This window comes from Dromiciops gliroides, chromosome 2 (assembly GCF_019393635.1).
Source record: "Dromiciops gliroides isolate mDroGli1 chromosome 2, mDroGli1.pri, whole genome shotgun sequence".
In the NCBI taxonomy this organism is placed as follows: domain Eukaryota; kingdom Metazoa; phylum Chordata; class Mammalia; order Microbiotheria; family Microbiotheriidae; genus Dromiciops; species Dromiciops gliroides.
This window is the reverse complement of record NC_057862.1, coordinates 276380837-276408791: the sequence shown is the minus strand read 5'-3', so window position 1 is coordinate 276408791 and position 27955 is coordinate 276380837. Positions and strand designations below refer to the sequence as shown.

General features: G+C 38.4%; 1 protein-coding gene across 3 annotated transcripts in view; it reads right to left on the bottom strand.

The window, feature by feature from the left end:
* Window positions 1-27955, bottom strand: part of KLHL3 (kelch like family member 3) — a 164118-nt gene that overhangs the window by 29602 nt on the left and 106561 nt on the right. For all 3 annotated transcript variants that reach the window (XM_043985377.1, XM_043985376.1, XM_043985375.1), the window contains one exon: window positions 22931-23080. In XM_043985377.1, coding sequence (XP_043841312.1) covers window positions 22931-23080 — 150 coding nt within the window. The remainder of the gene's footprint in view (window positions 1-22930; window positions 23081-27955) is intronic.

The following is a 27955-nucleotide window of genomic DNA, read 5'->3' as shown; positions in this document are numbered from 1 at the left end:
CCCACCCACACTTCACATTGGAGCACAGAGGTCATAGAACATAGTATAATAGGACTGGAAGGGACCTTAAAGATAATCTAGGGGCAGCTAGGTGGCGTAGTGGATAAAGCACCAGCCCTGGAGTCAGGAGGACCTGAGTTCAAATCTGGCCTCAAACACTTAACACTTACTAGCTGTGTGACCCTAGGCAAGTCACTTAAACCCAATTGCCTCACAAAAAAAAAAAAAAGATCGTCTAGTCCAGCTTCTTCAAATTGTTGGTGAGGAAACTGAGGCACAATGACATGAAATGATGTAGCCAAAGTCATAAGTAGAACTGACAGCTGAAGGAAAGTCCTCTTCCTCTAAGAAAACTACACCACTGCGGTGGGTTCAGATACCATTCTTTAATCACCTATTTGATTTAACAATCATAATAACAGACCTTTGTGTAATGCTTTAAGATTTGCAAAGCAATTTACACACATTTTCTCAGTTCACAAATCTATAAGGTAGGTGCTACTATTGACACCACATCCAGCACCATACACTGTGCTATACTACCTCTTCATCATTTGTATATCAGCAGCTAGGTGGTGCAGTGGATAGAACATTGGTACTGGAGTCAGGAGGATATGAGTTCAAATCTTCCCTCAGACACTCGACAGTTACTAGCTGTGTGACCCTGGACAGGTCACTTAAACCCAACTGCCTCAAACATCTGGGGCCATCTCCAGTTATCCTCATGTATACCTTGCCTCTGGACCCAGATAGCTCAGGAGGAGTGAGTGAGGTTGGTGACTTTGCACAGCCCTCCCTCACTTAAATCCAATTCACTGTAAGTCATGACATCATCTCCTGATGTCATCGTCCTCTTCAATACTGAAGGACAACAATCAGCAGCTGCCTGTCTACCATACATGAATTACTAACGTTCAAAATATTACAGTAAAATATAAACTCAGCACTGAAAGCATACTGCACTGAATTCAAAATTTCTTTGATGATTCAAAAGGAACTTTAGGACTTGTAGAACTTTAAGTTCATCCTTTTAACAGCTAGATGGTGCCCTAGATAGAGCACTGAACTTAGAATCTTCCAGAAAGACACATGTTCAAATTTAGCCTCATATTCACCAGCTATGTGACCCTGAGCAAGTCATTGTGTAATTTAAATTTCTAAATGTAGGTTCTAATCTGCCCCCCCCAGTTTTGGGGGGAAACTGATCAAAATCACTGATAAACAAGTTTAGGTTTTTAAGGGTTTATTGAAAGATAGTAGGGGCAGCTAGGTGGCGCAGTGGATAGAGCACCAGCCCTGGAGTCAGGAGTACCTGGGTTCAAATCCGGCCTCAGACACTTAACACTTACTAGCTGTGTGATCCTGGGCAAGTCACTTAACCCCAATTGCCTCACTAAAAAAAAAAAAAGAAAGAAAGAAAGATAGTAAAAGAAAGAGAAAGATTGAGAACAGAATTCCTACAACCTGGCAATCCTAGCTTTCCTCCACTCCCCTGTGAAGTCCTCAGGAGTCTAGCCTCCACCACGGCCATGTCAGAGGCCTTCTCTTCATAGTGGAGCTTTCCTATAGTAAGTCTCCAGCAGGTGGCATCATTCAGATCGTTACATCATTTAACCTTTGTCTCAGTTTTCTCATATGTAAAGTGGGAGTAATAATAACACCTACACCTCGTAGGATTATTTTGAAGAAAAAAATGAGATCATATTTATAATGTGCTTTGTAAACCTTAGCTACATTGTATCACTGTCCAGTAGATGTGAGGACATGATGGTTAGTAGAAAGTTACAGAATGGTCGATAAATCAATGAATCAACAAACATTTATTAATTATTAATTTATTAAACATTTACTAACTACTATGCCATGCACTGGGGTAGTTCAAATGCAAGGAATGAAAAAATCTCTACTATCAAGGAATTCTAACTGGGGAAGAATGAGGAGTTGAATAAAACACTGAGGTTACAAACTTGGAGGGTTGGAAGAATGGTGGCTATTTCAACAGAAACAGGGAAGTTTGAAATATAGGTGGTTTTGAGGGAAAGAGGATGGATTTTATATATTGACTTTGGGGTGTCTCTGGAACATTCAGACATGTTGATGTCTAATAGGCATTCATGATATAGAACTAAAGCTCAGAGCAGAGACTGGGGCTGTATGCATAAACCTGTGAGGCATCTGTATAAAGATGATAACTAAGTTCATGGGATCTGATGAGGTGCCCAAGGGAGACAGTATAGAGGGAGAAAAGAAGACTCCCAGGACAGAGACTTGACAAAAGCCCACAGTGAAGAGACATGATCAAGGATAGCAGTTAGATGAGTAGCAGCAGAGCCAACAGAGAGTAGTGTCACAAAAACCCAGAGAAGGGGCAGCTAGATGGCGCAATGGATAGAGCACCGGCCCTGGAGTCAGGAGTACCTGAGTTCAAATCCGGCCTCAGACACTTAACACTTACTAGCTGTGTGACCCTGGGCAAGTCACTTAACCCCAATTGCCTCACTAAAAAAATAAAACAAACAAACAAACAAACAAACAAAAACCCAGAGAAGAGAGGATACAAGAGGCAGTCAACAGTGTCAACTGCAGCAAAGAGGTCAAGAAGGATGAAGACTTGGTCAATGATGAAGAGGTCAAGAAGGATGGAGGTGGGGAAGCCCATAAGATTTGGTTATTAATAAATCATTGAGGGGCTGCTAGGTGGCACAGTAGATAGAGTACCAGCCCAAGATTCAGGAGGACCTGAGTTCAAATCAGACCTCAGATACTTGATACTTAGTAGGTATATGACCCTGGCAAAGTCACTTAACCCTCATTGCCCCGCAGAAATAAATAAGTAGATAGATAGATAAATGAATGAATGAATGATTGGCTGCTGAGGAGTCACATAACCAAAAAGACTGAGGACTAAACATTTTCTCCATTCCACATTTACTCTTTTTTTTTTGTGGGGCAATGAGGGTTGTGATGACTTGCCCAGGGTTACACAGCTGGTAAGTATCAAGTGTATGAGGTCACATTTGAACTCAGGTCCTCCTGAATCCAGGGCTGGTGCTTTATCTACTGCGCCACCTAGCTGCCCCACACATTTACTCTTAAAAACATTTCCCAAAGAGGAATTATGTGTCAGAGATAGAGCAATTATAGCTGAATCTACAGAACTAGAAGCAAGAAGTCCAACAAGTTAACTATCCTTAAACACTTACTCAGGACACTTTTCCTTAAGAGTTACCATGATCAGGCATGGCACTAAGAAACATACAAACACTGGGCTTCTGGTCTAGAACTCACTCAAGTATTTCCCTCTTGTTTCCAGTGTACCCTGACTGCATTTCCTCCATCACATTGCAATAAGTAAGTCATGACTCTGCCCAGTCATGAGGAGGACAAAAGAGATTAGAGTAAAAAATCAGGCTTCCTTCTGCCTGGGGCTACAGAGAATACCTAGAACATACATGCTGCCCTCCCCCAACCCTGCAAAAGGTCAAAGATGCTGAATCAACTCAGCCACAGACAGAGCAAGCCTGGGACCAGCAGAAAGGGAACTGAAATCCATATGGGGCCAAGCTTAGTGAAAAGTAAGCATCTCCAGTGGGAAGAGCTTGAGGCAGAGATTCAGCTTCAGGGATAAATCCACCATCAAAGGAGGAGTCAGAAAATGGGTGACAGAGGAACATAAGAAATGAAGACTAAAAACCACCAAAAATTTCAAGAATATAATACAATTAAAAACTTAGAGCATAATCAGGTATCAATAGAGAAGAAGCCACCATTAGAACAGAGGATGAGTACAAAAAAAAATTTTTAAGATTACAAACATTGCTAAAGAAATATTACAAAACAATTCACAAGAGAGCATGGAACCACAATAGGTTGTTCCAAAATGATTTAAAAGTGAGGTGAAAATGTTGCTTGAAGTTAGGAAGAAACAAATGTCAGAATTGCTAGTCTTTGTAGCAGAAATAATTAGCTTAATTGGACGCTTGACAGAGTCTCTCTAAAGAAGAAAAAGAACAATTGGAATACAAATATACTATAGTGAAGAACAATCTGAAAGAAAAACAAAAAGCAATGATTCTAAAAGAACACATCTCATCTCTATTCAAGCAAAAGTCATTGGTCTAAACGACAAGATGCAAAGAAGAATTTAAGGCTCATAGGTCTTCCAGGGTAATATGGCAAATCAAAAAACCTGAAGACCATAATACAAGAAATAATATGAGAAAACTACCCAGAAGTTATGAATATATATATATATATATTTTAAAGGTACCAATGGAAAGAATTAACAGGTTCCCTCCAGAAAAGAAAAAGGGAAAGAAAAGCTACACTTCAAACTCTACAATACTTTGCATGTTTTTAGACAATATCAATATATTGACCAGTTGTGTTGATTTTTTTCCTCTTTTTCTTTAGTAGTTAAATTCAATAATTCCAGTAACAAAAATTATAAATATTCAGAGGAAAAAACATCTTCATATATAAAGAAAAAAATCTGAAAAACACAAAATTATTCTGAACACACTTGAATCCATAGAAGAGAATGGGGCGAAAATTTCTGAAAAGGAAAAGAGCTCAAGATGCAACCCAAAATGACATGCCCTATAAACCTGAGCCTAATCATTTGTGTGAAAAGTGTTTGGGTTCATACGGTTCCTGGGTTTCTCTTGACAGACAGACTCCCAAGTATTTCATATTGTCCACAGTTATTTTAATTGGAATTTTTCTAACTCTTGCTGCTGTGCTTTGTTGGTCATATGTAGAAATGCTGATGATTATTATTCATTATTATATCCTACAACTTTGCTGAAGTTATTATTTCAACAAGTTTTTTTCAGTTAACTCTAGGATTCTCTAAGTATACCATCATATCATCTACAAAGAGTGATAATTCTGTTTCATCATTCCCTATTCTAATTCCTTCAATTTCTTTTTCTTCTTTTATTGTTATAACTAATATTTCTAGTATAATATTGAATAACAGTGGAGATAATGGGGATCCTTACTTCACCCCTGATCTTACTGCAAAGGTTTTTAGATTATCCCCATTAGAGATAATTCTTGCTGATAGTTTTAGATAGTATTTAGCATTTTTTAAAAAAGCTCCATTTATTTCTATGTTCTCTAGTGTTTTTAATGGGGATGGGTACTGTATTTTGTCAAAAGCTTTTTCTGCATCTATCAAAATAATCATATGATTTCTGTTAGTTTTGTTATTGTTGTGGTCAATTATTTTAGTTTCCTTTTTTTTCCCCCAGAGCAATAAGGGTTAAGTGACTTGCCCAGGGTCACACAGCTATAGTAAGTGTCAAGTGTCTGAGGCCGGATTTGAACTCAGGTCCTTCTGAATCCAGGGCCAGTGCTTTATCCACTGTGCCCCCTGTTGTGGTCAATTATGATGATAGTTTTCCTAATGATGAACCAACCTTACATTACTGGTATAAATCCCACCTGGTCATAGTGTATAATCCTTGGGATTTATTGCTTTAATCTACTTGCTAGTATCTTATTTAAAATTTTTGCATCAATATTCATTACAGAAATTGGTCTATAGTTTTCTTTATCTGCTTTAGCTCTTCCTAGTTTGGATAACAGCACCATATTTGTGTCATAAAAGGAATTTTGTAGGACTCCTTCTTTGCTTGTTTTCCCAAATAGTTTACATAGCACTGGAATTCATTGTTCTTTAAATGTTTAGTAGAATTCACTTGAGAGCCCCTCTGGCCCTGGAGATTTTTTTTCTTAGGCAGTTCAGTGGTGGCTTGTCCAACTTCTTTTTCTAAGATGGGGTTATTTAAGTATTTTGTTTCCTCTTCCCAAGGTTCTTGTGCTGCAGACTGCAGGCCCTAGCCGCTCACCTGGTGGGGGGCCTGGTGATGCAGAGGGTATGGAATCTGCTCACCTAGTGCTATGCTGGGATACTGCTCACCTGATGCTGTACCAAGGCTATGGGGCCTTGGCTACTGATCTGTGCTGAAGATAAGGGTTTCTTATTGGCTTGCTAAGGGCAGGGCCTGCTGCTGGCTTGCTGGGACACTGTCTTCCCTGGACTGCATTCGCCTTTTACTTGAGTGAGATAGAATTTTCCTGTTGACCTTCCAAATTGTCTTGAGCTACAAAATTGTTTCATCCCAGAATTCATTTTGAGGATCTATTTTATAGTTTGTTGGAGGTAAATTTGGAAAGAGTTCAGACAATTTCCTGCTTACTTTGCTATCTTGGCTCCTAGAAGTCCCATCAAACTTTTAAAGAACAATTAATAACTATGATATATAAATTACTTTTAAAAATTTATAAAGATAGTAATCCACAACACTCCTTTAATGAGACAAATATAATGCCTGGGAGGATAAAGAAAAAGAGCCATAGTGAATATTGGTTCAAAAATTATAATTAAAATTCTAGCAAAAAGACAATAGCAATTTATCTAAGAAATCATTCATTATGACCAAGTTGGATCTATACTGAATAAGCAAGGATAGTTTAACATTTAAAAGAAATCAACAAAATTAATCATATTATAAACAAAAATATCCCAAACCATATGAATATCTCAAAAGATTCAGGAAAAAGCCTTTGGCAAAGTTCAACATTCCTTTATGCTATTAAAAAACCTTCCAAAGTATAGGCATTTTAAAATATAACTTTTTTGGTATAAAAAAACCCAAACAAACAAAAACAAAATAGCACAGAATGGGAACATTCTTGATTTACTCCTATATTTACTGTGAAAGCTTCAACTGTAGCCACACTGCATATACTGCTGACTTTTGGTTTTATGTCTAAAAACAAAGTTTTTTAAAAGCTATCACATTAGAAGCTTATTATATCTGTGGACCCAGTCAGGGCAATTTGTGATTTTTCTCTAGCTTTGTTCAGCAGCACTCGAATAGAAATGAAGATAGTGGATGGTAGGAGTAATTGCTCCCAAGTAATTAGAAGAGCATGATCAGCAATAGGATAAGGGAAAAGGGACTGGAGAGAAAACAGAGTTGAACTGGTTTACTAAGAAGTCAAAATGAAGAAAGTAGGATAGTGTAATCAATGTAATCAGGCTGATGGAATGGGAAAGAACTGAGGGGTCATGGGATTGGAAGTAATGAGGAAGATGGAGAACAGGGTCCCTATTCAATAAGAATTTCTGGGAAAATTAGAGAAAGCAGTCTGGCAGAACTTAATCTTAGACCAATAATTTATATCATGTGCCACAATACATTCAAAATGAATATATGAAATGGATATTAAAAATCATACTATAAAAAATTAGAAGAGAATTAGAGCACATAGCTTTCAAAGGGGTGAGTAGGGGATGAATTCTTAACTAAACAAGGGAGAGAGGCAATTACAAAAGATAAAATAATTTTGATTGCATAAACTTTAAAATAAGCTTCTACATAAATAAAATTAAATCATTAATATATAAGAGAAATAAAAATTTAAAACAACTCAAGTTTCACCTTTCACCCAACAAATTAACTGGAGACTAGGAGTGGAAAAGGATCATGGTTGGAGTGCCACAGGACTGACTAAGGTTTAGTACAGGATGAATGTCAATAGGACAAGTTGGTGAGGTATTTTAGAATAGAAAACAGTTTGGAGTGAAACTGGCTAATTGTAGGGTTGAGATTAGGAAAGGTGGAAGGGGAAGTAAGACCAAGGGCAAAGGCCTGAAAAAATACTGAAGAGTAGAAGGATTGAAAGTATTGGTAAGAGTGAAGAATAGGTGGAAGGGTAAGGTACAGGTATAGTGATGGGATGATAAGAGATTATGGAATGATAAAGGAGTTTTTGATTAGAGAATTGGAAAACTTGCAGTTGATGGTGAGATCTAGGGTGAAGGAATAGGTTCATGAGATATAAGGTGATCAAGGAATAGGGACGTTAAGGAAGTTGGAGGGAATATTACCATGGATGGTGAAGTTCCCAAAATAAGGGGAGGAGTTAGAAAAGAAAGGAAACTTGTGAGCCAGATACTGAACTCCTTGAAAAAGGAAGGGGTTGTTGAAAATTAACTGTAATTGGAAAAAATCAAATACTATTAATATTGAAAAAAATAAAATTAATTAAATTTTTAAAAAAGAAAGAAAAAGGAAGGGGAATGACCTAAAGGCCAGAACACAAGTTATCTTGATCTGAATAAAGAAGAACTTCAAAGGAGTAGAGGTTGCTGTGTGATGGTAGAAAAGGGGAAATCTGGAAGTGGTAGTGGTGAGGCAATTGGGGGTAGGAGTGAAGGGACTAGAAAGGATAGGAAGGATGAGTGTCAGGTAAGCTAGATCTCGGTGAGCACAAGAAGATGGAAAGAGCGTGAAAGAGGTCCAGAAGGAAGGCAAGTTGGTTCATTTGAAACAGGAATTTCAGAAGGCACAGCAAAAGTGGTGGGCAGGGCTGGAGTGGGTCATGAGCAGGGCAGGATTAAGGAGGATGGGGATAAGAATTATAGGTTAGGGGCAGCTAGGTGGTGCAGTGGATAGAGCACCAGTCCTAGATTCAGGAGGACCTGAGTTCAAATCCGGCCTCAGACACTTAACACTTACTAGCTGTGTGACCTTGGGCAAGTCACTTAACCCCAATTGCCTCTCTCTCTGTCACACACACACACACACACACACACACACACAAAAGAATTATAGGTTAGGGTTGAGATTAGTATGATTCTTGATGGTCCAGTGATTAATACAAGGATAAGGTGACTAAAAGGTGGTAAGATTGTTGTTGTTGTTGTTCCTATACCAAGGAAAGTACTTTTGCTCTAGGAAAGCAGATTATACTAGAGATTAGGGAGGTTTTTAGAAAAGACCACCAGACCCATAGAGAAAGTAATTTCAGAGCAAACTCTATGAATTTTTAAAAATGCTATCCTAGCTATTATGAGGATCAAATGAGATCAAAATGGAATATTTTGCAAATCTTAATAACTGACATTTCTATGTTGCTTTAATAGTAGTTACTGTTATTATTATCTTTTTTTCATCTTTTTTGGTGGAATTAAGATAGAAAAGCTCTTGGGACAATTTACCAGCCTGCTAGTATTCCTTTGTTTAATGTTTTGTGGACTACTGAACAGTCTTTTATGTTGTAGGACTAAAATATTAGGATGTACCCTCATACTCTGTAATTCTAATATGATGCTGACAAGGTAGACATATTAACATCACTTTCCCACGAGTGATGATGGCCTTCTACTGACCATACTCTCTCTTGTAACCAAGGTCATTCTGGGACCCGTCTAATCAGAATAAGGTTATACAGTATCTGGCCATGAAACAGAGCAAACCTAAATGGCCCACGTGTATATTGAGGCCAAAATCATGGCCCCATGGGCATCTGCCCTATTACAATTGTCACTGGAGAGGAAAGCAGGATTAATAATAATAATAATAATAATAGCTAAAAATTTTATGTAATGCTTACTATATGTCAGGCACTGTGTTAAGCACTTTAGAATTATCTCATTTGATCCTCCTATCAACCCTGGGAGGTAGATGCTATTATTATCCCCCTCTTACAAACTGAGGCAAACAGCAGTTAAGTGACTTGCCCACGGTCACACAGCTAAGAAATTTCTAAGGCTAGATTTAAACTCAGGTCTTCCTGATTCCTGGCATGGTGATCTATCCACTGTGCCACTTAACTTCCTGGATTAAAAAGTGACAGAACTGTTCTTTGTTATAATTAAAGACATCTCAGTTTAATCGGAAAAAAAAATACTAGACTTGTACTCAGAAAAACTGTTCATACCCCAGGTTCTCTACAGACTGACAGCATGATTGTAGATAACTCTCCATACCCCTCTCAACCTCAGTTTCTTCATCTACAAAATTGGGTGATAATAAACTAACAACCTCACAAGGTTATGTGGGAAATGCTTATGTATGTATGTATGTATGTATGTATGTATGTATGTATGTATGTATGTATGTATTTGTGTAAATGATTATTATTGGTAAAATTTCTTCAGAAAGTGGCAATGTAGCCTGTGGCCAAAAATCATATGGAGACACAGGGACAGTGTGACATATGGGACATTTTCTCTATAAGAAGTCAAAGAAGGGGCAGCTAGGTGGCACAATGGATAGAGCACCGGCCCTGTAGTCAGGAGTACCTGAGTTCAAATCTGGCCTCAGACACTTAACACTTACTAGCTGTGTGACCCTGGGCAAGTCACTTAACCCCAATTGCCTCACCAAAAAAAAAAAAAAAAAAGAAGTCAAAGAACCAGCAGGGACTTTGCCCTCAGATATTCTGCCTGATGGCTTGACCTCCTGTTATGTCCAACTTAGTAGGGATAGGTCATCTCACCCTGACTACAGCCTTTACCAGAAAATACTTCTACAAACAAGGACCAGAAACTTTCAAGTACTTCCAATCAAAAATTGTCATTTAATGTCTTTAATGTCATTTGAGGGGGGAAATGATGAAAAGATAGGCTAAATTAACCCCTGGTTTCAGTAAATTTCCAAAAGCTTTTTCATTTTCCTGGAACATCATTTTCCCTGTTGCCATCTGCAGTGTGGGGTGATGTAGGAGTATTCCCAGTGCCTGAGAGATGTTCTCTGGTTGTCCATGGCAACCCATCCTAGGGTGATGTTATGGTTGGTATATGTGTGGGTTCTGAAATTATGTTGTTAGCTGTTCCATCTTGAATATGTCAGTTTGATCTCTGCATACATAGTTTTGTTGGAAGCGTGGGGTGGTGAGGCTTTGCAGACAGAAGAGAGGACATTGATAAAAATTATCCAAATCCTCCTCCCTTCACCTAATATTCCCCATTTTCTTTTTTCTCGCCATCCAGACTACTTCTGAAAGCCCAAGCTCTCATTAACCTATCTGGATTGCAATGATGCACATTAAAGCTTCTTTGGCATCAAAATCCTGCTGGTTGTTCCTTTCGGTCTATCCCAATTACACATTTATATCTGACCTCTGCCCAAAATGTACCTACCCCAACACGTATATGATGTTAATCACTTATGCTTTTACTACTTTTGTTTGTTCATAAACAAATCCCTAATAAAAGCATCTGATTCTGTGTACAAATCTTAAACCAGGGGCCATTTCCCTGAAGTTTTCTCTGTATAGAATCTAACATAATGCCATATGTGCTCGGGATAGCAGATTTAGGGCTAGAAGAGACTTTGGAGATCACAAATTCCAACCCTCTGCTTTCACAGAGGAAAAACGAAGGCCAAGAGAGATAAAGTGCTTATCCAAACTCATTAATTAATTAATTAAAGTCAGTAATTAATTGGAGAGAGAAGATTCAACCTCAGGCTCTCTTACTCTAGGGTCCACTACTCTTTCTTCTGCCCTACATGCTTCAGCAATTAATAAATATAATCAAGTAACTGAGGTAGCACTACAGACCATCAACAAATGAAATCAGCTTTAAAAAGGCATTCTTCAGGCAGCTAGGTGGTGCAGTGGTGGATAAAGCACTGGCCCTGGATTCAGGAGGACCTGAGTTCAAGTCCGGCCTTAGACATTTGACACTTGCTAGCTGTGTTACCCTGGGCAAGTCACTCAATCCTCATTACCCTGCAAAAAAAACCCCAAAAAAACAAAAAACAAAAACAAAACAAAAAGAAAAAAAGGCATTCTTCAATTGCTAAATGAGCAAAATATCAAGATCAAAAATAAAACAGTTCTCAAAAATATAGGAATTATAAATTACTAACAACCATATAAAAAATGCTCCAAATCAGAAAAGAAGTACAAGTCAAAGTAATCAACCAATAAGCATTTATTAAGTGACAACGCTGGGGATGCAAAGAGACGAAAGACGGCCCCTGTCCTCAAAGGAGCTTCCCATCTCATAGGAGAGACGACACGAAAACAAATATATACAAAGTAAGCTACATCCAAAATGAATGTGAGAGCACTGGGATTAAGAGGGTTTGGGGATGGCTTCCTGGAGGTGAGATTTTAATTGGGGGCTAACGGAAGTAAGGGAGGACAGAAGCCAGAGAGGAGGAGGGAGATCACTCCAAGAATGGAGGCAGCCAGAGAAAATGCTTGGAGCTGAGAGATGGAATATCTTGTTCATGGGACAGCAAGGACGCCAGTGTTACTAGATTGAAGAAGATATGTAGGGTTGGAGAGTAAGGTATAAGATGACTGAAGAGATAGGAAATGGCTGGGTTATAAAGGGTTTTAAATGTCAAACAGAGTATTTTTCATTTTCCCCTGGAGGTAATAGGGAAGCACAGAAAGGTGATGTGATCAGTCCTGCACTTTAGGAAAATCACATTAGTGGATAAATGGAGAAAGGATTAGAGTGGAGAGAGATTGAAGGCAGGTAGATGCATCAGAAGGCTACTGTGATAGACCAGGTGTCTGATGATAAGGGCCTGAACTAGAGAGGTGGAAGTAGTATCTGAGGAGAGAATGAAAAGTATATGAGAGAGATCTCTCAAGTTTCACCTCATACCCAACAAATTGATAAAGATGACAAAGATGGGAATAATCAATGTGGGAAGGACTGTGGAAAGACTAGGACACTAATGCATTGTTGTTGGGACTATAAATTGGTACAAACCATTCTGGAAAACAATTTGGAATTATATAAATAGTGTTTAAAATGTCCATCTTTTGACCCAAAGATTCTACTCTTGGGCATATACCCCAAGGAGGTTGCTGATAAAAAGAAAGACACTTGGGGGACGGCTAGGTGGCACAGTGGATAAAGCACGGGCCCTGGATTCAGGAGTACCTGAGTTCAAATCCAGCCTCAGACACTTGACGCTTACCAGCTGTGTGACCCTGGGCAAGTCACTTGGCCCCCATTGCCCCGCAAAAAAAAAAAAAAAGAAGAAGAAGAAAGAAAGACACTCTACACACCAGAACATTTATAGAAGCACTTTTTGTCAAAATTTAGAACCAGAAACAAAAGTGGATGCCCTTTGACTGGGGGATGGCTAAACAAACTGTGTTACATTAATATAAGGGAGTATTACTATGGTGTAGGAAACAATAAATTCTAAGAACTTAAAGAAGTATGGAAATATTTTCATGAACTGATACAAAGTGAAATAAATAGAGACCAGCAAATATGGTAGAGTATGAAGTAGAAGTCTAGTGAAGTTCTTCCTTACATCTCCCCTAAAAAAGATCTAGGAAGAACATCAGAATGAGTAATGACAAGAAAATTCAAGTAGAAAATAGAAGGAGTAAGAAAAGTTATAGGAGCTAGCCAGAAGCTGTGTTGCTCTGACCCCAGAGCTGGGTCCAAGCATTGGGGCAGGGAAGATTTCAGATCAAACCTGTGGCTGTATATTATGGGAAAGAACAGATCCAGCTCATACCTGGACTGAGGCTGTATATGCTTGTCAAGGACCAACAACAGAAGTGAGCAGCTGTGTGGGAATTGCAGATCCCATCAATAGGTCTAAATTGGGGTCTATGGCTGAGTAATGACAACAAGGAGGTCAAAACACTCTGAACCTGCAAGGCTTCCTCCAAGTTACCAGCCAGAGCCTGAGGCCAGTAGTAGTTTACTGAAGCTCGAAAAATAGGAACAAGTCTGTAGTTGTGTCAGGCAGACCCAAACTGGGGTCAAGAGGTTGAAAATCTCAGACCAGGAAGATGGCAATCAAATTTCACCTTAGATCAGGTACTTAAGGTGAGCTGAAAGATTGCAAGTCCCTGGTTGGAGATGCCTCTGAAATCCTTGAAGAACATAACATTCAATATCAAGAGCATGGATCCCAGAGAGAAAACAAATCAGAACCAAATAGTTCCCAATATTCCCTCTATAAGTCCACAGAATGCACAGTCTATTCCTAAGACAAAGTCTCTGTTTGTAAAGACAAAAAGAATGAGCAAACAAAAAAAAAGACTCCCATTATAAAGAGCTAGTCAGGTGTCAGAGATGTTCAATATACAAACCCAGAAGAGAATAATTCTAAAATATCTGAAAGCAAAGTCTCAAAAAAAACATAGTTTGGTTCCACAAGGTCAAATAGAACTGTGATGTCAATCGATCTCAAACAGAAATGGAGGTCACTAAACCATACATAAGGATCCCTATAGGCTGCATATTGACTTAGAAAACCACTTATTAACATTATCTATGTTTTATTGTGTTTTCATTTATTTTGTTAAACATTTACCAATTATATTTTAATCTGGTTCAGTCCAGGGCATGTTGTAAACATCATATTTGACATATCTGAACTATAATACCCAGGAGAAATGAAGTTTTTAAATGATATGTAAATGCGGGGCAGCTAAGTGGCGCAGTGGATAGAGTACCGGCCCTGGAGTCAGAAGTACCTGAGTTCAAATCTGGCCTCAGACACTTAACACTTACTAGCTGTGTGACCCTGGGCAAGTCACTTAACCCTAATTGCCTAACTAAAAAAAAAAATTATATGTAAATGGAATAAGAATATAAGAGGAAAAAATCTAAAATGGAATAAGACCTTTAGAGAAAAGACTTAAAAGCAAATTAACATCTTAGTTAGAAGAGGTGCAAAATCTTATCCAAATAAAAGATTTCTTGAAAGTTAAGAATAAACCAAATAGAAATTAATGACTCCTTGAGATAACAGGATCAAAGTCAAAAAAAGAAAAATATACAAGGTATTTCATATCAGAAACAACTGACCTGGAAAACAAGGAGAGAAAGTCATAATCAAAAATGAGCCTGGATGGTATATTACAAGACACTGTGAAAGAAAACTCCCTGGATCTATTAGAATCAGAAAGCAAAGTAAAAATAGAAAAAAATCTCCTAGTTGTCTCTTGGAAAAGAAACTTCAAAATGAAAACTCCCAGGAGCAACAGAGCCAAAATCCAAAGCTTCAAGGTTAATTTTTAAATTCAAACAGTCAGGAAAAAAAATTTCAAGTACCCAGGAGCCACAATTAGGATTATACAAGACTTGCCAGCTACCACTTGCAAGGGGAAGAAAGATCAGAGTATGAAATTTCAAAAATTAAAAGACATGGGCTTATATTGGAGAGGCTATAGAAAAAGAGGCACACTAATGCACCGTTGATGAAGCTGGAACCACACCAAAAAGTCACTAAAATATGCATATTCTATGATCTAGAAATACCACGATTAGGTTTATAGCTCAAAGATAATAGAGAAGAAAAGTACCCCCTATATACATATACATATATACATAAATATATATGTAAGCTCAATTTGTAGTATCAAAAAATTATGGCATATTAAAGTAATGGAATAATATTATACCATAAGATATGACAAAATGGATAATTTCACAGAAAACTGGGACAACTTATATGAACTGTTGCAAAGAAAAGTGAGCAGAATGAGGAAAATAACTTATATAATACACCAAAAACATTATAAAGAAAATGCTGCTTTGAAAGACTTGAGAATTCTAATCAATGAAATGACAAGCTATGATTCAAAGGAATTGAACATGAAACACAACACTTACCTCATGACAGAAAAAAGACAAGATGAAAAATGAGTTATAGATATGTGTGTGTGTATTGGACATAGTCGATGCACATATTTGTTATGAGGGTTTTTTTTGTTTATTTATTTGTTGTGTTTGGGGGGTTAGAGATGCAAAGGAGAAAAAAGTAATAATTATTATGGAAACTTTTTTAAAGATGTAGGCTTACAACTAAAAATAACTTACTCATCAAAGTTCAAGTAAGCATAATCCTACAAGGGAAAAAATGGACCTTTAATTAAAAGACTTCTAAAAATTCCTGATGAAAAGACCAGAGCTGAGTAGAAATTTTGAAATATAAACAAAAAATTTAAAAGGGGAAAAAAGGTAAATGAGTGATTGGAAGGGATAATACAAAGATAGAGCATTTAAATTCTAGTGGAGTAGAAAAATGTGTCCCATAAGAATCCTAATATCTTCAAGAATCTTAAAGGATTTCAATGAGAAAGAGGGCCTCGGAGTGTTTTTGATGTTTTGATGATAGAAAAGAAGGAAGGAAATGAGGGACAGAGGCAGAAAAGGAGGGGAGAGAGACAGAAAGAGAGGCAGAGTCAGAGACAGAGACAGAGAGAAGGGGGAAAGAACACACTCTGAAAGAAAGAGGAGTGGCATCCAGGTGGCACAGTGGATAGAGCACCAGCCCTTGATTCAGGAGGACCTGAGTTCAAATCCGGCCTCAGACTCCTAACACTTACTAGCTGTGTGACCCTGGGCAAGTCACTTAACACTCATTGCCTACCAAAAATAAATAAATAAATAAATAACAGATAGATAGATAAGTAAATAAGTGAATGAATGGATAGATAGATAGATAGATAGATAAAAGAGGAAAGAAGGTAATTCCTATCTCATAATCACAGTATACTAGTAGAAGACTATATACAATAGAAGAAAGGGATTGGTGGAACAGATATCACGTGAACCTGACTTTCATCTGAATGAGGAAAGCATGCATGCACACACACATACATACACAGAGTTTTGTGTAGAAATATATTCAATTCAAAAGGGAAGATGGAAGGAACTAGGAGATGGGGAATTAGAGAGAACAGCTATTCTCAGCAATACAGTGATCCAAGGCAATTGCAAAGTACTTAAGATAAAAAATGCTATTCATCTTTAATGAAAGAATGCATGGAGTCTGAATGTAGATCAAAGCATACTTTTTCTTTATTTTTCTTGGGTTTTTTGTCTGTGTTTTCTTTCACAACATGTCTGACATGGAAATATGTTTTGCATGACTGCACATGTATGACCTTAATAAACTACCTTCTCAAGGGGGGCTTAAGAGAAGGAGGGAGGGAGAGAATATAACACCCAATTTTTTTAATGTTAAAATTGTTTTTTACATGTAATTGAGTGAAAAGTAACATATTTTTTAAAATTATGTCACCCAACTATGCCAATAAAACTAACAACTTAAGTAAAATGCATTTACCAAACTAAAAAATGCTTACAATAAATAGAATAAGGAATAGAACTTAAATAATAACTCAATCTCAGAAAAAGAAATTAAATAAAAAAGGCTAACTGGTATTTACAAATAATTCTATCAAACATTCAGAAAACTTAATTTGGATATTATATAAACTATATGCAAAGGATGCTAACAAATTTCCTATGATACAAATATGATCCTGGTACTTAAGTCAAAGAGATATAAAACAGAAAGCAAATTAACAAACAATATTCCTTTTATTTTTTATTTTATTTTTTTTTTGGTGAGGCAATTGGGGTTAAGTGACTTGCCCAGGGTCACACAGCTAGTAAGTATCAAGGTCTGAGGCTGGGTTTGAACGCAGGTCCTCCTGAATCCAGAGTCAGTGCTTTATCCACTACGCCACCAAGCTGCCCCAACAAACAATATTCCTAATGAATATCAACCCCAAATTTTTAAATAACATATTATCAAAAGAAAGTATAGCAATATAGCAAAAATATTATATAATCAGCTTGGATTTATGCCAGGAATGCAAGGTTGGTTCTTTCTTCATTTACTGGTGCAAAGTACCTGAACTATTGGGCCAAAGCATTCCATTAGTATTAGTATTAACTTTTTGCCTGGGCAATGGGAAATAAGACTGTTTTCAGGAAAGAGGTTGAGAGGACCCAAATCAATTCATTTTAGGGTCAAAGACAGGAGTGCAACTAAGCAGAATTGCTAGGATGTCATTATATTTGGGGGGGGGCAGGGCAATGAGGATTAAGTGACTTGCCCAGGGTCACACTGTTACTAAGTGTCAAGTGTATGAGGCCGAATTTGAACTCGGGTCCTCCTGAATTCAGGGCCAGTACTTTATCCACTGCACCACCTAGATGCCCCAGATGTCATTATATTTTTAATCCTTCATGAAGATGTACCGCAGCTCCCTACGGGGCACAAAAGAGCCAAGAGTTTAAAAAACAAAAGAAAAGAAAAGAAAGAAAAATCTGCTTCCTAGGGAAAGGAAAAGGCCGAAAGGCTGACCTTAGCATTCAGAAATAAGGCAATAAAGTTATTTCTCAACTGTAATCTTGGTACCCCATAAGAGATTCTCAAGGTGCTCAAAAGAAAGAAAAATCTGCTTCCTAGGGAAAGGAAAAGGCCGAAAGGCTGACCTTAGCATTCAGAAATAAGGCAATAAAGTTCTTTCTCAACTGTAATCTTGGTACCCCATAAGGGATTCTCAAGGTGCTCAGTCTAAGCGTGAGCACAAACTGAGCCTTAATATTAAAAGAGGTTTCTTTTGACAGGAACTGTATAGAGACTGGTTAAGGGAGGAAGTGATGAATGAGCTTCCCCACACATCCAAGGCCAGCTCCATAATCAATAAAATCTGCTTTCTGAGTTCTGCATTCCTTTAACCAAGCACATACAAAGAAGAGAGATGTTTTCAGAGGGAAGAAGGAAAGCAAATCCTTATTATTCTTCAAACTTCATGTTTGTCTTTCATACATGCAGCTAAGTATGAATTTCCAGAGAAACAAAGGCCATGTACATCCCATATATGAGGGACAGCATAGGGTTAGCATAACTATGGCTCAGCCAAACTGAAGAACTTCAGCCTGGACCTGGGCCTTAGATATAGCTAGAGATCAGAACACTCAAGTGTCTTGCATAAGTAGAGACTAATTCAGTCACACAAAGTATTGGATAGATAAATAATGTTGTTCCTATTTGTGTTATAGATAATTCATATTGTTACATATAAGGTTTTCTTTCTTTATTTTAGTGAGGCAATTGGGGTTAAGTGACTTGCCCAGGGTCACACAGCTAGTAAGTGTTAAGTGTCTGAGGCCGGATTTGAACTCAGGTACTCCTGACTCCAGGGCCAGTGCTCTTTCCACTGTGCCACCCAGCTGCCCCTACATATAAGGTTTTCAAAATGCTTTCCCGGGCAGCTAGGTGGCACAGTGGAAAGAGCACTGGCCCTGGAGTCAGGAGTACCTGAGTTCAAATCCGGCCTCAGACACTTAACACTTACTAGCTGTGTGACCCTGAGCAAGTCACTTAACCCTCATTGTCCTGCAAAAACAAAAACAAAAACAAACACACACAAAAAATGCTTTCCCCCACGACACAGTTACAAAGTTAGAAGTGGCAATCCCATCTCACAGAAGAGGAAAGGGAGACTCTAAGAGAATAAATGCTTTGCCTGTGGTTTACACAGCAACAAGTGCTAAAGCTGGATTCCAGCTGAGATCTCCAGACCCTGGGCAAGTCACTTAACCCCCCATTGCCCCGCCAAAAAAAAAAATAAATAAATAAGGATAGAGGGCAGCTAGGTGACACAGTGGATAAAGCACTGGTCCTGGATTCAGGAGGACCTGAGTTTAAATGTGGCCTCAGACATTTGATATTTACTAGCTGTGTTACCCTGGGCAAGTCATTTAACCCTCACTGCCCTGCAAAAAAAGAAAAAAGTAAGGATAACTAGAGGAAAGATGAGAAAGTGTATTTCCCTCCCTTCCTTGAGAGGAAGACTGTGGGTGTGGATCATTGTATATATTAGTAGATTTGGTTGAGATGTTAAGTTTGGCTCAACTAATTTTTTTTCTCCTAATAACCAGAAGTATTTTTAAGTGCTTGGTATGTACCAGGTACTCTGCTAAGTGATGATGATATACAAGCAAAGCAAGAACACCACCCTTGCTCCAAAGGGCTTACAATGGGGATGACAACACGTAAACAACTAGGTATATATAAGAGATATACAAAGAAATCAAAAACAGCTAAAAGGGAAAAGACATGAGCAGTTGGGGGGACCCAGAAAAGTCTTCTGGAATAGCTGGAATTTAAGCTGAATTTTGAAGGAAGTCAAGGAAACCAAAAGGCGGAGATGATGGGATAGAGCATTCTAGGCATGGGGAACAGCCAATAAAAAGGTGGAGACAGGAGACAGAATGTCATGTTTGAGGAAGTACATTGTAGCATGCATGGAGGGAGGCTTTCCATGACAAGAGAGTGACCAGCAGCCACTGCAAGAGGATGACAGTCAGACATTTAGAAACATCACCATGGTGGCTGAGTAGAGGATGGAATGGAATGGGGAGAAGCTTGAGGCAGGGAAACCAGTTAGAAGGCTATTGGAATAGTCCTGCAATGTGGCCAAAATTAGAAGGGAGGCAGAAAGCTGGGAAACTATTTTTATGGCCAGCATTTCTAATAAAGGCCTCATTTCTAAAATATATTGAGAACTAAATCAAATTTATAAGAAACCAAGTCATTCCCCAATTGAGAAATGGTCAAAGAATATGAACAGGCAGTTTTCTGATGAAGAAATCAAAGCTATTGTCATATGAAAAAATGCTCTAAGTTACTATTGATTAGAGAAATGCAAATTAAAACAACTCTGAGGTACTATCTCACACCTATCAGATTGACTAATATGACAGAAAAGGAAAATAATAAATGTTGGAGAAGCTGTGGAAAAATTGGAACACTAATACATTGTTGGTGGATCTGTGAACTGATCCAACCATTCTGGAGAGCAATTTGGAACTATACCCAAAAGGCTATAAAGCTGTGCATACCCTTTGACCCTGTAATACCACTATTAGGTCTTTTTCCCAAAGAGATCAGAAAAAAAGGGAAAAGGATCCACATGTACAAAAATATTTATAGCTGCTCTTTTTGTGGTGGCAAGGAATTAGAAATTGAGGGAATGCCCATCAATTGGGGAATGGCTGAACAAGTTGTGGTATATGAATGCAATGGAATACTGTTGTGCTGTAAGAAACAATGAGCAGCGGCAGCTAGGTGGCACAGTGGATAGACCACTGGCCCTGGAGTCAGGAGTACCTGAGTTCAAATTTGGCCTCAGACACTTAACACTTACCAGCTGTGTGACCCTGGGCAAGTCACTTAACCCCAATTGCCTCACTTAAAAAAAGAAAAAGAAAAAAGAAACGATGAGCAGGTGGATTTCAGAGAAACCTGGAAGGACTTACATGAACTGATGCTTAATGAGATGAGCAAAACCAGGAGAACATTATACACAGTATCAACAACATTGTGTGTTGATCAACCGTGATAGACTTGACTCTTCTCAGCAATACAATGGTCCAAGATTGTTTCAAAGGACTCATGATGGAAAATACTCTCCAATTCCAGAAAAAAAAAAGAACTGTGGCATCTAGATACAGATTGAACCATACTATTTCTGCTTTTTTTGTTTTTATTTTTTGAAGTTTCACATTCTTCTTTCACAGCATGATTAATGCAAAAATATGTTTAATGTGATTGTACATATATAACCTATATCAGATTGCTTGCTGTCTTGGAGAGGGGAGAGGAAGGGGAGGGAGGAAGAAAAATTTGAAACTAGAAATCTTAGGAAAACAAATGTTGAAAACTATCTCTACATGTAACTAGAAAATAAAATACTTTTATGATATTAAAAAAGAATTAAAAAAGACATGAAGGTGATGTTAAAACAAAGAATATCAATAAAAGTGTAAAAAAATCATATGGATCAATGTAAAAAAAAAGAAGATAGGAAGATACTGAAGATAAGAGAGAGTGTGGGGATATTTCACCAGGGATGTTTCTCTTTTTCATTCTTTATTTCAAGACATAGTCTGTGGGGCAGGGAATGTGGGAGAGATATATTTGGAAATAAAAGTGGTATAAAAACAAAATATCAATAAAAAATAAAAAGTGAGGCTTAGACACAGAGGGAGCTGGATGAGCCCACATACAGTTTTGGTCACCAGTATCAAGAAGGAGCTTGAATTTGAACTTATCATCTTAACACCACCTACTTTTAGTTATCCTGGTTCATGGTATTGGGGGAGATCCCTACAATCCACAGTGAATCCACATGTCTCCTTTTAGACACCAAACCTTTGCCTGGGCCTGCAGACAAGGAGTAAGAGACCTTGTGTGAATTGCCTCATCTTTTATTTTCCCAGTGGAAATGGTCATGAGCCAAAAAAGACTAGAAGACAGTCAGAGGGACAGTGGGCTAATCCACAGACTAGAAAAAGGAGGTTCTGTATAACCATTTCCATTCCAATCTCAATTGAAATAATAATCATTTAATCATAAAAGCTCACATGTACATAGCACTATAATAAGATTTATAAAGCACTTTGCTTATAATAGGATCTAAGACAGCATGGAACAGTGAAAAGAGTACTGCATTTGGAGAAAGAGGACCCACTTATTACCATGTGATCTTGAGCAAGTGATTTCACCTCTCTAGCCCTCAGTTTCCTTATTTGTAAAATGAGGGGATTACACTAGATTACCTCTAAGGGCACATGTATCCCAAAATATGCCACCTAACTGCCCCTAAAAGATGTAATTCTATGATCATCTATTTAGGCTACGGCAATATGGTACCATGAATAAACTTCTGGACTTGGAGTAAGAAAAAACAAGATTCAAATCCTACTTCTAACACTTACCAGCTATGTAACTACCACTATGGGCCTCAATTTCCTCACCTTTATAATGGGAATAAGAATACCACTGGGCCTACCATGCAGGGTAGTTGAGGAGCAATGAGATAATACATTAAAAGTACCTTACAAGGGGAAGCTAGGTTGCGCAGTAGATAAAGCACTGGTCCTGGATTCAGGAGGACCTGAGTTCAAATTTGGCCTCAGATACTTGACACTAGCTGTGTGACCCTGGACAAGTCACTTAACCCTCATTGCCCACCCCCCAAAAAAAGTACCTTACAGGTTTTGAAGAATTATATAAATGTCAGCTATGTGTTGTTGTTATTGTTCATTATCATTATTATTGTTGTTGTTATCATTATTCACATCAATTTGATAGGTATTTAACGGAGAACTTTCCAGCTCCTGCTTTCCTATCTCAAACTTCCTACCCCAAACTCACAGCCTCCTAATCTTTGGGGCTCATCCAACCCTATAATCAACCCACAGGCATGGAAATCATGGGAAGGTGACCATGTTGAGGTTGGGAGTGTGAAGTTACACTCCTTGACCTGGAGATGACAGGGCAGAACAACTAGTGGTTCTCACCAGAAAGGAGCAGCCTCTTACCTTGGGCAGGCTGACTGGAGTCCTTGGCTTAGTCCTTGGGTTTTTTATCAACAGCCTCTGATCCAAAGGCAGCAAGTGGTACTTCATAGCTTCAATAAGGAAGTCTTTACATGTGTTGTTGTTCTTTATCAAAGCTTCTTCTTCAACTGTCTAGAAGTAGCAATACACAAGTTAGGATGGGGCAGCTTCTCCAAGTTCTATACTTGTATTAAACCTAACATTCATTCATACAATACTTATATTTTCTCTATCTATCTATCTATCTATCTATGTACATGTAGTTTCTCTCCTGGTTAGACAATAACCTCTTTCAGGGCAGGGACTGTCTCCATTTTTGTCTTGGCATCCATCCCTAGCACATGGCACAGTGACAAGCATAGAGTAGACAATAAATGTTATCTCAGCCTCTCAACAACATTCTTTCATTGAGTTGTAATTTCATGAAGAATTTACAAAGGGTCCAGACCAGAACTCCTTTTGTTTGTTATAGCATTTCTGGATCTTTTGAAAAACTATTTGAAGCAACTGTTCACTCTGCTACCCAATATCCTTTGTAAAAGGACCCAGGCAATAAATTCCACCTTGAGTTCAATTTCAGAAAGCATATTCTCTCTAACTTATGTGAACAGACATAGAGTAAAGCAAGCAGTATGGGGAAAACAATAAACACAATGATTACAGTAATGTGTAGCAATGCTTGAAGAGTATGTAGATTAAACACAAAGATCTGTCTGGGTCCAAGAGAATGGATGATAAATCATACAGCTCTCCTACCAGGGGAGGTTGGAGACTAAGCCCATGAAGCATTACCTATGCTGTCACCCATACCTACTTATTCACTTGTTTTTGTTGAAATTTTTCTTTGGTTACTAGAGATAAAAGGAAGTGCTTACGGAGGAAGAATATGCCAGGAAATGTCTGTGATGACAAAACAAAAGGCATCAAATACAAAAATACAATCAAATACAAAAATACATTACCTCTGTGGATTAAAGGTCTCTGCTTTCTTTCATTAGAAACTAACAACCACAGAATACAAATTTGATTCTCCTTTTGCCCTAGCCACTAGACACTATAGCAAAATTTAGTGGCCAGCTATAGTAAGTTGCTAATTTCAGGTACCTAATAATAACTACTGCTTGTTTCCTCTTGAGGGTTTTTGCTCTGTTTCATCCCTAACATATCTTATTTTGTACTATAAGTTTCCACAAATCTTCTTGGAAGTTAAAAGGATATAAATGGTATAAATATAAGGGGTACAAAAGGGTAGGAAAAGAGAGTCAAGAAAGAGAGATGGGGGGGCAGCTAGGTGGTGCAGTGGATAAAGTACCAGCCCTGGATTCAGGAGGACCTGAGTTCAAATCCAGCCTCAAACATTTGACACTTGCTAGCTGTGTGACACTGGGCAAGTCACTTAACCCTCACTGCCCCGCCCCCCCCATAAGAGAGAGAGAGAGATGGACAGGTGGACAGACAGTTGTTATTGTTCATCCTTTGTTTTTGAAGGGACCAATGACATCATGATATTGGTATAAAATAGTGGTTGACGGATGATATCTTGATTTGTACATGAATTGGATTTAAGTGAGGCAGAGCTGTGCAAAGTCATGAGCCTCACTCTCTCTTCCAGTGTCATCAAAGTCCAGTGACAGGACAAAAGTCAAAACAACAGGAGATGGCCCAAGATGTAGTGGATGACCTTGGCATCTTCAAGGTCTGACCAAGCTCCAAGTGCTCCACGGTGCCTGCTTTAGCCCCCTTCATGGCCATTGGAACACATTGTTCTCATCTGCTGGGGAAAGTCTTCACATGCGTGGGGTGGACATCCCCCTAACTCATCACCAGGTTTGAGGCCTGTTGGTTACCCTCAACCTGGTTTAGCCCGATTGCTGAGACAGTTTTACTGGGTTATGGCCCCTGCACATGCTACAGCTTCACGGAGTCACAAGTGAGACTTGGGTGATAGACAGACACCAAAGGTGGCTAAGTAAGCACCCTGAAAAAGGCTCAGCAAAAGCCCTCACGGCAGAGGTGCTAGTCCTCCCTGAACACCTCTATACTCCAGACAGACAGCTGATGGAAAGATGGACCAAGAGGTAAATGGATAGACACATGTACATGGAAAGACCCAGAAAAGCTAAAGTGAATTCCCTCTGATACCAAGAAGGGATGAAGAAAGGTCATCCTAATAACCAGACACAATTACTTCAAAATGAAGTTGCTGCTGGCCAGGGGACTGAGAGCTCCCCAACTCAGACAAGAACAAGTCTCTGCCTTGCAGGTAGCTAAATGAGGCCATTAGTGGCACCTTATCTGTGCTGTGGGAAAAGTACATAAGAGAAAGAGAGAGTGGAGACTGCATTCTTACAGATACAAGCTGACCAAGGCAAATGTCACAATGACCCAGACACAGAAATCATGAATCAGGTATGGGCATCCTGCGACCTCAGCCTATCAACTGCTGAGAGCTGAGGCAGTGCCAGATGTGTCAGGATATCATGCACCCAACAGAGATTCAACAAAGAAAATGGAAAATTGCCACTGTGTCATTTGGAAAAAATTGGGTTTAGATCAGAAGGGGCAATGATAGCTTCAGAGTTTATCGTGAGGAATTATTTTTCACTCCTAAGCACCCTTTCCTCAACACAGAGTGGAGACGTGTGTCTGCAATGAAGGCCCTCAAAGTAAGATACAAGTAGAGACAGAGAGGAAGAAAAGGAAACTGTGCATGATAAGATTGGGAGCCAATAATACAAGCCTGTCATTTCAGAAAACTATGAATTAAAACATAATTGAAGGGGGGCAGTTGGGTGGAGCAGTGGATAAAGCACTGGCCCTGGATTCCTGAGTACCTGAATTCAAATACGGCCTCAGACACTTGACACTTACTAGCTGTGTGACCCTGGACAAGTCACTTAACCCCCATGCCCCCCCACACACAAAAAAAGAAACAAACAAAAACCATAATTGATATATTTTGAAAAAAAAGTTATATCCTACCCCTGCTGTCCCTTCCTCCTGAATCTTTCTTTTCTTTCTTTCTTTAGCATTATTTTCATTGATAGCTTTTGTTTCTATATCACCTTAATTTCTGAATATATCCCTTCCATCTCCCCCACCAAGGAAGCCATACCTTGTAACAAAAAAAAAAATTAATAAATAAAAAGAGGAGAGGGGAAGGAAGGTTTTCAGAAAAATTAAATTGACCATCAGAATATACACACCCATAGACCTCCCACCTCTGCCAATGAGGAAAATGCATTTTCTCATCTGTTTTGTGGGGCCAAGCTTAGTCATTCTGATTACACAACATTCAGTTTCTTTTTGTTGTGGTTGTTTTTCTCTCCAATTACATTGCTGGAGTCATTGTGTGTATTGTTTTTCTTGTTCTGCTTTACTTCATTCTGCAGCAATTCATATAAGCATTTCTCTGAATTCTTCATATTTGTAATTTCTTACAGCAAAATAATATTCTGCTATAGTCACACACCATGATTTGTTTAGATATTCCCAGTTGATGGATATTTTTTGTTTCTAATTCTGTGACCACATTAAAGGACTGCTATGAATATTATGGCGTATGATAGCTCCTTCTTTCTTTCTGTGACCTACTGATTATTAATGCCTAGCAGTGAGAACTCTGCTAGAGATATAGACACAGAGAATATGGACTTTTTCACAATTCTGCCAATAGTGGAACGTTCCTGTCTTCCTGAAGCCTCTTTATCATTAACTGACTCCATCTTTTAACACTTTTGCCAAAGTTGGTATTAAGAGGTGAAACCTCAGAGTTGTTTTGATTTGCATTCCTCTTATTATTAGTCATCTGGAGCACTTTTTCATGTGGGTAATAGTTTGCAACTCTTCTTTTAAGAACTGTTTATTCATATCCTCTACTTATCCATATTACAATGACTCTTGTTCTTATATATTTGTTTTAATTCTCTATATATCTTGGATTTGATCATTATCAGAGATACTTGATATAAATATTTTTCCCAATCGATGCTTTCCTTTCTTAATTGATCAGCAATTAATTATTAAGCATTTCTTATGTTCCAGGCACTGTACTAAATACTGGAGATACAAAGACAAAAGTAAAACAGTCCCTGTCCTCAAGGAACTTACGTTCTATTAGGGGAGACAATATGTGTGTGCAAATGTATATATAGACTATGTACAATGAATACATGGTAATTTGAGAGGGCACTAGAATTTATGAGCATTAGGAAAGACTTCATATAGAAGGTTGCTCTTGAACTGTCTTTTGAGGGAAAGCATGGAGCTGAAGAAGCAAAAGTGAGGAGGGGAGAACATTGTTGGCCTGGATGACAGTACAAAGGTATGGAGATGGGAAATGGAGCATCATGTGTGGAAAAAAAGAAAGAAGGGCAGTATTAATGAGCTATAGAGTACATAGAGGGCAGTAATGCTAGGAAGACTTGAAAAGATAGGAAGTGTCCGGGTGTATGAAAAGCTTCAAGAACCAAACAGAAAAATTTATACTAAAGCTAACAGGGAACTCTTAGAGTTTAATAAAGTAGATCTGAGCTTTAGGAAAGTAACATTGGCAAATGCGTAGAAGATGGATCAGAATGGGGAGACATTTGAGGCTTCAGGGATAAATAAAAGGCTGAGAGTCCAAGTGAATTGGAGGGGCTTCTGTGTGAGTAGAAAGGGACTGTATATGAAAGATTTTGTGGAGGTAGAAATAACAAGATTTGGCAAATATTTGGATGTCAGAGGTGAGTGGGAATTATGAGTCTATCACTGTATAAAGGTTTTGAACCTATATAATTGAGAGGGCAGCGGTACCCTCTATAGTGATAGAGAAATTCAGAAGCCTTGAGGTTGGGGTTGGGGATGGAAATAGGGAGGAAAGAAGAGTTCCGTTTTGGATACATTGCGTTTGAGATGCCTTCAATCTCACATAATCAAAATTACCTATTTTATATTTTATGATTGCCTTTCTTCCTTGTTTGGCTAAGAATTCTCCCCCCAGCCATCTGGAGGAAAAGTACATGA